The sequence below is a fragment of the Plectropomus leopardus genome, chromosome 18 (genome assembly GCF_008729295.1).
Source record: "Plectropomus leopardus isolate mb chromosome 18, YSFRI_Pleo_2.0, whole genome shotgun sequence".
Lineage (NCBI taxonomy): Eukaryota > Metazoa > Chordata > Actinopteri > Perciformes > Serranidae > Plectropomus > Plectropomus leopardus.
In genome coordinates, this window is record NC_056480.1 from 28,273,372 (window position 1) to 28,287,157 (window position 13,786).

Below are 13,786 nucleotides of genomic sequence, written 5' to 3' on the forward strand. Positions count from 1 at the left end.
GTGCAGGCTCTGGCTCCAGATAACATTGCCAACGCAAGGTTGTAGTGGCTGTATCCTGGATGTTTTGGCTTCATTTTTGCACAGTGGAGATGCATTGTCTCTCTTTATACGCAGTCATCAGTCTCTACTTGTGCCTCTACCTTTTAGCACACAGTAGGCTGAGCACCACTGACTATTGTGGCTAAACTAGTAAAGAAAGGAGTAACAACCTGCAGAAAATCAGGTTCCTACTGAAATCAGCAGAGAGTGACGTCACAGTACCGAGCACCTTGTTTGCCTGAAATGTTATCACTGGGAAGTGCAGCACATAAAAATACCACAGCAATGAGCATTTGGCTCCAAAACCAAGATAACAAACATAAGTGTTTCACTGTCACCTGAGTGTTACCTCCCACTTTTGATCATGAGTTTCACAAGTTGACATCATGCTTCCAGTTTCACTCTCCATCAGTATGTCACCACCAACAGCTCCGTGCCAAGCAACAAAAGTCCTCTCAGATGGGTGATCCCTTAGGTAATATAGAGTTAAATGTGTTGTCCACGGCCCTGACATTTAAATGTTTGCTAAACTCTCTCAACAGTATCTCTGGCTACACTGTCAGAGACAGCTTTGACAGCAGCGTATTGCTCATTGTTTTTGTGCCTCATGCCTCATTTTCATGTGTGTGAGCCAGACAATAGGTATGTTTAAATGAAAGGGGGTCTTTCCTACTTGTGCATGAGTCAAACGATGAGTGTGCCTGCCGAGAAGGGAAAGGCAGGGGCCCACAGAAAGGGTGGTCTTGTGTTAATGCGGGCTCAGAGACAGAAGCAGTGTGTGTTGGGAAAAGAGTGAGCTGTCTGCGGAGGGGAGCTCAGTTCAGAATATACAGTATAGCCAGTGTTCAACAGAGTGGAGTTAGGTGAGTTCACTGTATCTGAGTGTTTGCATGTTTTTGGAGAGATGTGGATGTTTTTATGGGATTGGGACCGTTGCATTTTTTGCTCTGTCATTTCCTCAGTGGCCGTTGGATGTGTTTGTGTGATCTGTTTAACTTTATCCAAACAGCTTGGCTTACGTTTTAGCAGTGGGCTTATCCTACTATGATCTGCAACTAAGTTTGCTCAGTGTGTATGCATGTCTGTGTGTGTTGTTGGATTAACCGAACGGCTTCAAACAGCCACAACTCAGAGAAAAAAGCCTCCACTCAGAGCTGCATGTGTATCTGTGCATTTTTATGCACATATACAATATGTTTTATCTCCTTTTTGACCATGCGTGTTTGACTTCTGGCTCAGCTACAACTCTCATTGTTTAGATTGTGATAAGATGTGGGCAACCACTACTGTAGTCTGTTATTACATTGTTGCACACTGTGGCTTAAGTGGACATCTTTGGCATTGCAAATATGTGAAGTATTTGGGTGTTTGGTCTTCCTCTAGCCGTCCTATTTTCCCTTCTTTTTCTCCTTCATCCCATTCATTCTCTGTTAAGTTCTCCCAGGTAAACAGCTTTACACAGAGCTCCTCTGAGATCTCTGTGACTCTCTTGCCGTGCCATGTTTATGTGCGTGAGCTTTTTCTCATGAACATGAGCCCCCGTGGTACTGGCAGTTGTTGCAAGCAAGTTTGCTCATGTGTAGTTTTTATGTGCAATGTGCTGCTGTATGTTCATGAATGGAAACTGCCACCAGCAAAATATTGCTAAATCAGTTTACTCTAGCAGTGGCTGCAGACTGGAACCAGTGGCCACACAGAGAACTATTGTACCATAAAGAGTGATTTAGCAGAGAAAAGGAAACTGCAGAGTTATTTAATGCGATCCAGTGATATTTGTCCTTACAGGGAACTGCTTTTCTCTTGCCTCTGAAGGGCAGAGGTCATGGTCTGTTACATAAGAAGCTAGATGGAGTTAAGTTTCTTGTTCAAGGAGCCTTTGGCAAGACAGATACTCCCTGGTAACAAGTCTTGAACCTGGACCTTTCAGTTAACAGACAGTTCCCCTTTTTTGGTGTATACCAGCCATATTGTTGCATTCATGTCATTTTGTAGTAACTGTGATTAAAGGCTTCCCTGTTCCTGCAGAATGAGAGTGGATAGCCTCATTCCCACTGCACAAAAAAACAAAAAACTACTAACATCTGACTGCAATGTGAATGCGTACGATTGGCATTCACACTTTCTCCTTGCTGTCCGTGACATTGCATGGACACACAAACAAAACAAGCCCCCCACACACACACACACACACACGCACGCGCACAGACACAGACACAGACACACAGACACAAGCAAGTATTGTGGGAAAAGGGTATATGTGTGTCGGCAGCTTTGTTTTTCTTTTAAATTCTTGTGTGTCCCCTTGTATCAATCTATGTCTCCTCTCTAAATTCTGAAATTTTTGCAAGTCTGTGAACTAAGCAGCAGTTTGTGACTGACAGCGTAGATAATTGATCTGTCGATCTGTTCAGAGCTGATGAGATTAATTGATGAAAGGAGCAGGGATACATGATAGTGGATTTTGTTATGCTATATTGTTTATTTAGTTTACGTCATCTGATAATGCTTTGCGTCCGTGCGCGTGGCTGAGGGGACTTCTACACAATGCATGTCACCATAAAAAGGACAGTCTGACTTAATGAGTGGTAATGGCAGTAGGCGTGAGTCTTTGTGTTTTTCTGTCTGCAGAGCTCAAATAACCAATGAGCACCAGTGCTCTCCAGGATGAACAGCAGTTTGTTTCCAGCTTGCAGTGGATGAATCCTCATACTGCCGTTACAGTTTAACTTTCTGCTGATGCTAACTTTCAACTGTTGACTGGAAGCTTCAACTCCACAGCAAAAACAGTAACAGGTCCAGCCTGAGATGAGCTGGGCCCTTATAATTAAAAGCAACATGGGCTCCACTTCAATTATTTAATTCTAACGATACTTTATTAAACATAACTATAGCAGTACTTAATTTGACTTTATACATGAATGAATGAATGGATATCTTTATTGTTATTGTACATGAACAACGGAATTAGATGCAATCCTATCAAGTGCAAACAGTAAAGTGCAAACATCATTAAAAGTATATAAATAAATAAAAAAGCTTCTAAAACTAACTATGAAAATATGTTTAAAAAAAAGAAAGATTCTAAAAAGAAAAAAACACATCATACCACACATTGAAGACATTTTTACATGTTGCTGGTTTACATTGCACAATTCATTTCCCTGATATACTTCATTTTTATTTAACATTTTAACACTATTTTATTAAGCTTTTTTTTATAGCAGTAGTTTATGTAACTTTGTTTTATGGCAGTAGCTACTCTATTTGTAACTGTGGTTCATTTAATAATTTTGTATTTTAGTAGTTTACAGTAGTTTAGAGGAGATTTCAAAAATATCGAGAATCATGTATCGTGTTATGACATGCCTAAAAATATTGTGATATTATTTTAAAGCCATATCGCCCAGCCCTACTTCAGTGTATGGAGGTCCACTGGAGAGGAAATGTTTCTGAGTCTCTTTGTTCACGCATGTGCTTTAGGTCTGGTGTTTAATATAAAAATCCAACTATATGAAAGTCTATATTTTGAGATACTTGACAGAACAGATCCTATATTCAGTTCAACCACCAGCTGCTCTGGGCCTTACTGCGGCCCTGTGTATGGTTAAACAGGAAGGAGGAAACCTGAGTCAGAACAGAGGGAGCATGTGTCACTGAGTGAGCCAGCGGAGCATCCAGCCTGTTTACATGTTGACAGCACATGACACTGACCATATCTTCCCCTCAGTCACAGCAGCAGCCTCGCACCCACACAGGCCATTGGCTGGATCAATGGGCCGATTGTTGGATCGGCTGAGAAACTAGTTGGCTTCGGTCATGAGGTATAGGCTGATGAGAAGATGACTTCTGCATGCACTGGCCAGTGTAAGCAGGACATGCTGTTTAAGAACACAGGAAATTGTCAGATTGGCGGCACTTTAGTATAATAATTACAAACGAAGGCCTCTGTGGTGGAGACGTGCGGTAGCTTCTTTTTCTCACACCAGTGGCAGTGAGCATGCTCATATTTCTGAAAATGAAGACTGTGTTTCTCATAAAAGTCAGTGTTTCCTGTGACTAAGTCCATGTTGAAACTTTACTGAACTAATGTTAGAGAGTTTCCATCAACCTTATAAAACGCACAAAGCTAAAAGGGTGCCGTTTGTCCAGCACAAACAGCACGCTCTTCCCCTTTTTGCTGTAAAGCAGTGCAGCAGATCTCTGGCAGTCTGCACAGACAGCACAGCACACACCAGCACTGATGACAGAGTCAACCTGACAGTGTGAGTTTTCTTGTGGTTTTAGATAAGATGCTTCAATAACTGCTGAATGGATTGCTAAGGAATTTGGTGAAGACATTCATGTACCCCTCAGGATGAACTGTAATGACTTCGGCGATCCTCCGACTTTCCATCTCATGCCATTATTATGCAAAGATTTCAATTTGTCCAGCAGTTATGACCAAATACCTACAGGCATTTACTTGTTTACTCGCTAAACTAAAATAGAGAATATGGTGAACCTAAATGCCTGCTCAACAAATAATATCTTTATGTTAGCATTTAGCTCAAAGCAACATGGTGCCTAAGCACAGCAACACACTGCCTTTTTCCTCCAAATTAGCTTTGGTTCTTGAATCGGTACCATTCAGGTCTCTTGGAACCTTGGTTCTATATAGCGAACCAGCATGCATCCCACCAGTTTTGAGTGGAACCATTGTAATCAAGGATGTTACAGCAATGGGAGATGTTGCACAATGCACAATGGAACTAAACAGTAGATGCAAAATTGCATATTACATTGATTACATGTGAACTTTTTTCTGATATTTGTTTTTAGTTAAAAAAAAAAGAGTGTGCAGTGGTTTCATTAGTTAATGGGTCATGATTGTTGTTTTTTTTTGTGACAATTTCTAACTTGACTTCTCTTTCGAGTGCCCCAGGGATGACATTTTCTGTAGGCCGATGCAGAAGTTAGCATCGCCCTGGTTCCCTCGTCAAAAAGCGTATGAGATGTTTCCATTAGATTTTGGATCATTGCAGTAAAAAAGCTCAGTGGTAACATGACCTGCTCATGGGAATCCTAACAAATAAATAATAAGTGTTTATGATATTTACACATTTGTTTATGAAGATAATCTTCAAAAATGAATACTTTTAGGATTTTTGAAGTTTGAAGCCAATCAGCGGAAATTATAGTTTATGTTAGGCTTTCAGCAAATTACACTATTGTCACGTCACTCCGGCTACGAGACTGTAAAGCTGTGTTCAGCATGATGACGTTCTATAGTCTCATTTAGCCACTTGTTTGCCTTATTAAGACAAATAAAAGCCTCTTTGTTTTTTTTTTTCAGAAATACTTGTTAGTATTCTTTAAGGGCAGAAGAAGGCAGAATGTGATCCATCACTTTTAAATAAAGCATTAAACATTTGTTGAGTCATTTGACTCAAATGTGCACAGAGCCTGAAGCAGGGAGCAGGGAGCCTGAGTTAACAAAGACAACTAACAACCACCTTCATTGTACCTGTTAGCTCTGACCAAGGCTGCAGGGTTTGTCGAGCCAGCTCAGTCAAAGAGAGGCTGGCTCTGTTGAACTGGCGGCGTCGTACAGCCCCCAGCTGATGGTTTAGTCTGAGGCCAGCTTTAGCTGAGTTGCCTCCGAGGTTGCTGCTGTCATGGCATTTTGATCATGTAATCTTGGGGAGCTGGCCGTGGATGTGGTGTGTCAGCAGTGTAGTGGGACAAATGTTGGATCATTCAGATATAAAATTCCTTTTTCTGGCACAATGATCCATAAATTCAACAGCATTGTCATAAAACCTATTTCACGCCTATTGAGAAAGCCGACATGTCATCATTTGCTTGTTGGTCATTCCTATTCATCCATCTCTTCATTGTTCCTTCTGCTGTAGTTGACATTTTGACACAGCGAAATCAGCTCTTTTTCTGCTGGTAATAAAAAATATATTTTGTGTGTGTTTTTTTCTACAGATGGATCCCTCCCTAAAGAGCCAAAAGGAGATGTATCAAGTCAGATAGCAGGTAAAACAAAGATAAACAACTCCGAACACCCCCCTTATAGTGGTATTGTCTCTTACACTCACATACACACACACAGTCACACACATACAGTAATATTTCCCTGTGTTCCCGGTGACAAAGACAGGTCACTGTCACTGTAATTTCTCTGCTACCGTCCCCATCTCCACCCCTCCATCTCCTCCCTTTCCCTCCGCCATCACATACCATGTTCCCCAGCCCCTGATTGGCTACCTGCGTCTAGCACCCGTCTCCGTAGCGACAGCAGACTCTCCTGATGAGTTGAAAGGGACAATGTCTGAAGCTTTCCTTCTGTTTTTTTCTTATTTATTTATTAATTTTTCCAGCCTTCTGTCCGTTATTATCTGGTTTTAGAATTTATTTGTCCAGTTGCTTCGGCTAACTCCTCCATCATGATTCATTTCCTCCTCTTAAATTCACCTTTCATCTCAGTCACAATTGATGTTTTTGTTGTTATATGATAATGACAGCTTGGCCGAAGGCATTGTCTTTTCAGGTTGTCTGTCCATCCCATTCTCGTGAAAGCAGTATTTCAGGAATACCTTCAGGGAATTTCCAGGGAACAACTGTCCACTAGGACTCAATGATGAGCTGAGTCGCTCTTGGTGATCAAAGGTCACTGTGACCTCACAAATCGTGTTTTTGGCCATAATTCAAGGATTCATACGTTATGTATGACGTAATTTCTCACAAATGTCTAACAGGATGACATGACGAAGTTATGCCATTTTATATCAAAAGGTCAAAGGTCACCTTCACTGTGACATAAATTCCACGCATAACTCAGGAACAGAAGGGGGACATTTGATCAGATACTTAATTGGTGACACTGGATTTGGGTGTCTGTCTTGAAACTGTGCTAGTTGCATAGATCAAGTGTGAACTCTTCATGAGCTCTGGTTTTCCTCAGCAGCAGCTTTAGGAGTCTGAGTTGGGGATTGTGTAATTGATCTGTCGATCCAGGCAAAGCTGATCAGATCAGATTGATGGATGAGAGGAGCATCTGCAGAACTTTCAGAAACAGCACAATCAATGGTTAATTTTCACTTTCATTGAGCTTAATGTTCTACTGCTTCATCTATACCCAGAATGCACTTGGCAGTCCGAGAGATGCAATGAAAAACTGAATGGTTTATTCTGAAAGTGCCCCCAATTAACAGTCCAGCTCCATAAGTATCATCGATTATTGAGGCTAATATTTGGCATTTTGCAGATTATCTGTATCTGCGTTTATGCCAGTAAAATTAATTAATGAAACAGTGTGCAGTTACACTTAATCAACACCAGGGAAGGTAGTCTGCAATACATGCAAAGACAATGTCAGCATTGGAGGAACTTTTACTTTGTAAAACCTCAGGGAGCTATTTTTATTCATTCATTTTTTATTTAAATTTTCACTGAACTTCATAAAAGAAAGTTGCAAGGAACCTGCTGTATATAATGTTGGAAGATTAAGTTTAACTTTTTTTTTTTTTAAAGATTAGTTTTGGAGGATTTTTCCCTTTACCCCTGTAGAATGACAGAAAATGTAGGAGAGCGAGGAGGAATGACACGCAGCAAAGGGCTATAAGCTAGCATGGAACCGGGCCGCTGCACAGGCCTCAGCATATGAGCCACACGCTCTAGCAGGTGAGCTAGAGGGCTTTTTTAGAGGGTTTTTATTTAACATTTGTTAAAGGCATTTAAGCAGTTTTTGACAAATATTTTCGTTTTTATTGTGAATGCATACCGGTTAAAAATATCAGTTATCAGTCTCATTAAGTACTAATAATCGGTATTGGTCCTGAAAAACCAATATCGGTCAGCTCCTGTTGTGGCGGCATAGAGCTATGAAGAGATTAATTTAATGTTTACTCATGCAGTATAGACCAAGCCAATAAAATCTGTTGTGTCGCTTTGTTTCTTCATATAAGAGGGTTGATATCGGCCAGTCAAAGTTGTCTGCCTTTGATTTGACATTTTGAGAAGACGTATGAGCACCTTTTTTTTTAATTTATAATTATTACTCCACTGTGCTTTAGTGGGATGTTTTAACTTTTAACGGACTAGACTTTCTGTAGGGAAAGAAGATACACATGATCGACTTAGTAGCTTTAGTCCAAAACAACTAACAGTATCGGCCTTGAAAAACTCAAACCCCTCAAAACCTAGATCTAAAGGAGGGCAGTGAGTTGGCAGGTTGCTCTGGTGCCCAGGGGCCCTGATGGACACCGCTCTAGTGCCTGCAGATAAAGGCAATGAAAACAACATGAATGCAATAATATGTAGACAATAGTTGGCTTCATTGCTCTGTTTGGCCCGTCTGAGAAACACTGTCAGGGCAGCGTTTTTCTTAAAGCTTCCTGGTGCTTGCCAGCTATTACTTCCTGAGTTGGGGGGCGGGGGAGGATTAGGCCTGTCCATCTGTTGGCCTGGCCTCCTCAGCCACTGGTCTAACTGGGTGGCTGAAGAGTGAGCTGCAAGGAGGGGGGAGGGGTGCGGTTACGTAATGATGTTAATGCATTTGGACCTTGACAGATGTGCTGAAGAGTGCTTTGCAGGGAGGACTGGCAGAGTTTTTCATTTCCATCACTGTCTGTCTCTGTCTGACCAGTTTGGTCAGAGCTGCTGTTGAACTGAACTTATGTAAATCGTCAGTAATCGAATGCATTCTGCAGGCTGAAATTCAAATTTCACAGTGGCCTGCAGATGGCGTATCTGTGCAGATTGGAATATGTGAGGCAGAAAAAGGCTTGCAGCAGGCATCTGGCTGTTGACAGTGAACTGCAGCACGAGTCAACAGCTGAAAACAAGACTCACACAGTTCACTGCGTGTTGCACTGAATCTCGGCTGGTGACAGAAGGGAAGAGAGGAAGTATTTACAACACCGGAACAACTGATATAATATAATACAGTGCTTGTTTTTCTCTCTCCATTATAGTAGCAGCAGATTTTGATATATAAATCTTTCAAACATTGCTTTTTCTCTCTCGTCGCGGTTCGCCAGGATGACATCAGGTGGCTTTGAAAGAGCCGCACAAATGAACTCTTGGCACTAATAACAAGCCGTCTTTTCTCTCTCTGTCTTTCTCTCCTCCCTCCGTCTCCTCCCTCTCCGCTCCTCCCCTGCTGTGTCTGGGTCGCTGGGGTAACCCTGGCCTGTTTCTCGCTCGGTTAGCCTAACCTGCTATTAGAGGTCTGGATGGATGGAGAGAACAGAAAGAGGCGGAGGTGAAGGAAAGATGGTGCGCTCTCTCTCCAATGCCAAAACTCTGATTTGGGGACAAATGGGGGGAGGACATGGAGAATGTGAGTGGAGTGGACTGGAAGCAAACACCCAGGCTTTGCTGTTTAGTCGCTCAGGCTGTCAGCTCCGTCTTTCGAGATAATGATAGCTCGTTTTCATAGACAGGATTTTCAATGCAGCATGAAAGAAGTGCTACACGATTTTCTCTTTTAAAAATTGCACCTTCTAGTCCACGCTGTCTCTCTTGGATGGGACCAGACGGCTGGCTAGAAGAATCACTCCAGTGGTGTTGAGGAGGATTTTACTCACACGGTTAGGGCTGTCAGGCTGTGAAAAATGGTGAAACCTGCGTCCGGAGAGTTTTAGTGTCTTATTATGTAGTGCAGGCTTTACTACCCAAATGAGACCAAAAGTTGGTTGCGATCATATTAATTAACCCTTTAAAACCTGGAGCGACATCACTTTTTTTTGTTTCAGTTTACAAGTATTTTAACCTTTTAACCATAAGAAAATTGGTGCGATTTTTTTTTAAAAACATGTAATAAAAAGGCATTAAGCAACTTGGAGAGAAATGTTCCACAAATTGCAAGAAAGAAGTAGAAAATTATAAAATTATTATTTTTTTAGTGTCTCAGGGGAAAATATAAGGGAAGTACTGGGTTTATAACTATCTTAATTACATATTTAAAATTAAATTATAGTATTATTATAATTTTAAGCACTTTTACAAGCCTTGTTTGCCTTGTTTTTTTCTTTTCTTTTTTTCTTTTTTTAATGACAAATTTTCGTGTAATTTTATTTTACTTTTGACTAATTTCTTGCTAATTGGACCTTCTTTCCCCAGAAATCAAGGTAATTTGGTCAGGTTTCAAAGGGTCAATTAAAGAAAACATGGAACAACAAGGAACACGTGGTAGATTAATAATGACCATGTGTTGCTCAGTCACTAGATGAGACAATAGGCTAGAATTACACTGGCCATCTAGTTAACTTGTTACCCACTTGTTCGTGTGTATACGGCAGCAGAGCTGGTGCCAGCTGTACCCACAGTAGGTGCATTGTTAGAGCAGCACAGCTGAGTGCGATCACATCAGCCAATCAGATCAGCCCCTCTTGTGTCATCCATGCCCAGTAGGAAGACGTGTTTCTGTGCAGCAGCCAGTCAAAGGCGCCGTTAGGTGGGTCGACAGCTGCCAGTTAGAAGTAAATTGTGATAATTAGACATGAAAGAAGACAAAAAAAAAAGTTTGGCAGATGAGAATGCTGATAAGAGAGTGAGATAAAGGTGTAGTTAGAGAATCTCTTTCTTCCTCAGAGAGTTAGCCCTGTTTCAGACACCGGGAAAGTGACACTGGTATACAAACACGTCGGTCACCTTGTGCTAAGTTTTAGTCAGTGGGAGTGTAGCCACAGTAGAATCGCAGAGCCACAAAAGACAGGGCTTCATGCTTTCACGTTGCTTCGGGTGTCGGAAAACGCTGTAATAACTGGAAAATAAATGTGCTCAACATAAGCAGCTTTGACTTCCAGACACATCTGCAGACAGAAGTACCACATTACTTTGTATCTTGTAAAAGTCATCCATGTTAGCTTAGCAGCGATTTTCCGTTCATCATGGACAGTGATTGTCCAATTGTGGCAGAGCAACTGTACAACATTGTTAAGTTTTTCATTTTCTCTGTTAAATGGAACTATAGTAAGAGTTACAGATGTGCGCATTTGTTGACTAGTAGATTAAATGTTTTATAGTGAAATGCCGTTGTAATAATGAGGCACGTTTCCTAAAGATTTATTTTTCTGAAGAAAGTTACTTTCACTTTATATATATATATATTTATATATATTTATTTTTTTTAATTGTTTATTATTTGTTGTTATTTGTTGGTGCAAAGTGCCACACATTTACAGTAGTGTTTAAAATACGTTTTGTTATTAAAAATGTGATTAATGATTTTTTTTTTTTTAATTCTTTATTTTCCTTGACAGTTTTTTTTAATGAAATTTAAGAACTATCAACAATTTGGGAGAGATCATGTGTACATAAACATAAAATAATTTAATGAGGAGACTTGTCAGTGTGTGATTAATGATTTTTAAATGGCCTTTATAATATTCACAATTTTTAGACTAGTGGACTTGTCTAAGTTAAACATCTAGTTACTTGCTAAACATCAGAGAAATCAGTGATGAGGAACATCCCTAATGCAAGAGATTTTTAGCATTTGAAGAGCTGAAATGACAGCTTATCATTTTTTGGCCTTTACAACAGCTGAAGAGTAAGGAATGGGTAAAACACTGTGTCTGTCTACTCTAATGTAACATTAGCTTGTCCAGAAGACTAGCTTACCACAAGTCCCCCAGGGAGTGCGCTGGACTGGCCAAAGCATGTAACTACAGCCTCCAGATCTGTCCCATGATGCCAAAGACATTTCATATTTACTTTGTTAAATGACATATGTAAATCAGTGTCTATATTTTGAGCATCACAACCCTGTTGAAATGACTCGTTTCACTGTTGAGATTTCATCCATTTGGCCTGATAACATTTTGAAAGTCTAGAGGAGCTGCAGCATTAAACCATTTTATCCCTATTCAAGTTAGCGGAGTGCTAAACAGGAAGTTAGCTGCTGGAAGCCTCCAGTGCGCCTGCTCTATGGGCCCCATGATAAGGAAGACTCAGGTAATTTCATACTCAGGAAGTCAAACTTTTTTGGCTTCATGCACCACCGAGCAACTTTCAAAGGAATGAACAGACCCACCTACATCCATTATACATCCATGGCTACTACTTAAAGTAGTAATCAAGGAGCTTTTCATGAGGCTTGGGCAGTATGTAGTGTTTCATACCTTCATACCTTCCTGAAATTTCACTGGTGTGTTCGGTTAATGACGGTATAAGTCTGCATTGAAATCAAGTTTCTCTCGGTCACGAAGAATGATGAGGCTTAATTGCCTTTTTAACTTATCATAAAGAACACTTTATTCAGACTGGGCAGAAGCAAAATAAAGCTCACCCAAACCGTCTCAGTCAGTAGGTCCACTGTTCCAACAATCTCAAGCTCTGGTTTGGGCCAAATAAATCCTTAATTCACGAAGTTAGATGTAAAAAACATGCTGTTATTCCCCATAGTCTCTCTCTGCCTGATGGCCACCAGCTGTCTGCAGTCCTGTAACTTCTTTCTCCACCACAAGGTGTCGCTGTGTGTTTCAGCCCAGCGGAGACTGGGTTTTGGTGGTACGTGATGTGCACTACTTACAGTGAGTTTAATAGAAAGAGGAGCATCTGTATGTATGATAATATTGAAAAACATAACTTAGGCAGTTCTTAATCCCCAGGCGTTTAAGAGTTAGCGGGTCTCCCCTGCTCTATTTGATCTGGGTAATTTTACACCTCAGCCAAGCTCGGCATCCAAGACAGCTAAAGGCTACATTTATCAAACACACTGGTTAGCACTCATCCTGAAAACTTTTTCTCTTGTAACATTAAAAATGAGACATAGTGTTATCATTCAGATAACACTGCCCTTTGGCCAGTTTCATTTTTTCACAGGATGAATGCATCTGTAGAAAGATTCATTTTGGTGTTTTCCGCTGTAGAGTTGTTGTTGCTGTAGGGAGGGAAATTCCTTTAAACCATTGGAAAAATAAAATCTGTCCATGCATACTTGAGGGGAATAGACAATGTGTCCAAATTAAATTAATTGCATTTAAGACTTTCCCACGGTAAAACCTTCATGAATAAAATAAGTAAGAAGTCAAATAAAAGTATACTGGCTTGTATCCGTTTTGTCAGAGCGTCTGTGATCAGGATGTAGGTCAGCATCCGTCATGGTCGCCCTATTCCTGTCCTTTCCCTCTGCCTCGAAGAATCCCTGCCATTCCCACACATCCCCCAGCAAGGAATTTCTGGCACGCTGTGAATGTGGGAAGTCGGCGATCATGCAGGGATACGCACACATGTGCACGGTGTTGGTTTCTCTTGACCCGTAACAGCTGGTTTAGAACCGATGCTTCCAAGTCAGCTGCTGGGGAGCCATTATGAGATTACGTCTGCATGTAACTGCTCTCTAATCGGATAGGGAAGACGTTTTGTGTGTGTGTGTGTGTGTGTGTGTGTGTGTGTGTGTGCGTGTGCGTGTGTGCGCATGTGTGTGTGCGCGCGCGCATGTGTGTGCACTCTTTTTGTGGTATGTAGGCAACTTCTCCCCTCCCTTGGCTGACTGACTGTACCACCCGTCCCATCTGTCCCGCTCCAGGCAGCTGTTGCATTCTCTCTGTCCCTTTTTTTGTAAACACACACGCTTGGACCTCTCCCTGAGGTATTTGTCACAGTCTCTCAGGATCAGCGTTGTAGTTATGTTGTGGAGTAAACTGCTTTGTTGTATGAGCCAGCCTAACGCCCACTTGACCTCTCGGAGGCCCCTACAAGTCTGAGGTGTATACTGAGTGTTGACATCCTGACCCACACACACACATGCTGC

The 13,786-nt window shown here is 41.2% G+C and overlaps 1 protein-coding gene across 1 annotated transcript in view; it reads left to right on the plus strand.

The window, feature by feature from the left end:
- LOC121958199 (triple functional domain protein) overlaps positions 1-13,786 on the plus strand; it is a 120,661-nt gene that overhangs the window by 22,262 nt on the left and 84,613 nt on the right. Inside the window, exon 2 of the mRNA XM_042507071.1 lies at positions 6,010-6,060. Within this exon, the coding sequence (XP_042363005.1) occupies positions 6,010-6,060 (51 nt within the window). The remainder of the gene's footprint in view (positions 1-6,009; positions 6,061-13,786) is intronic.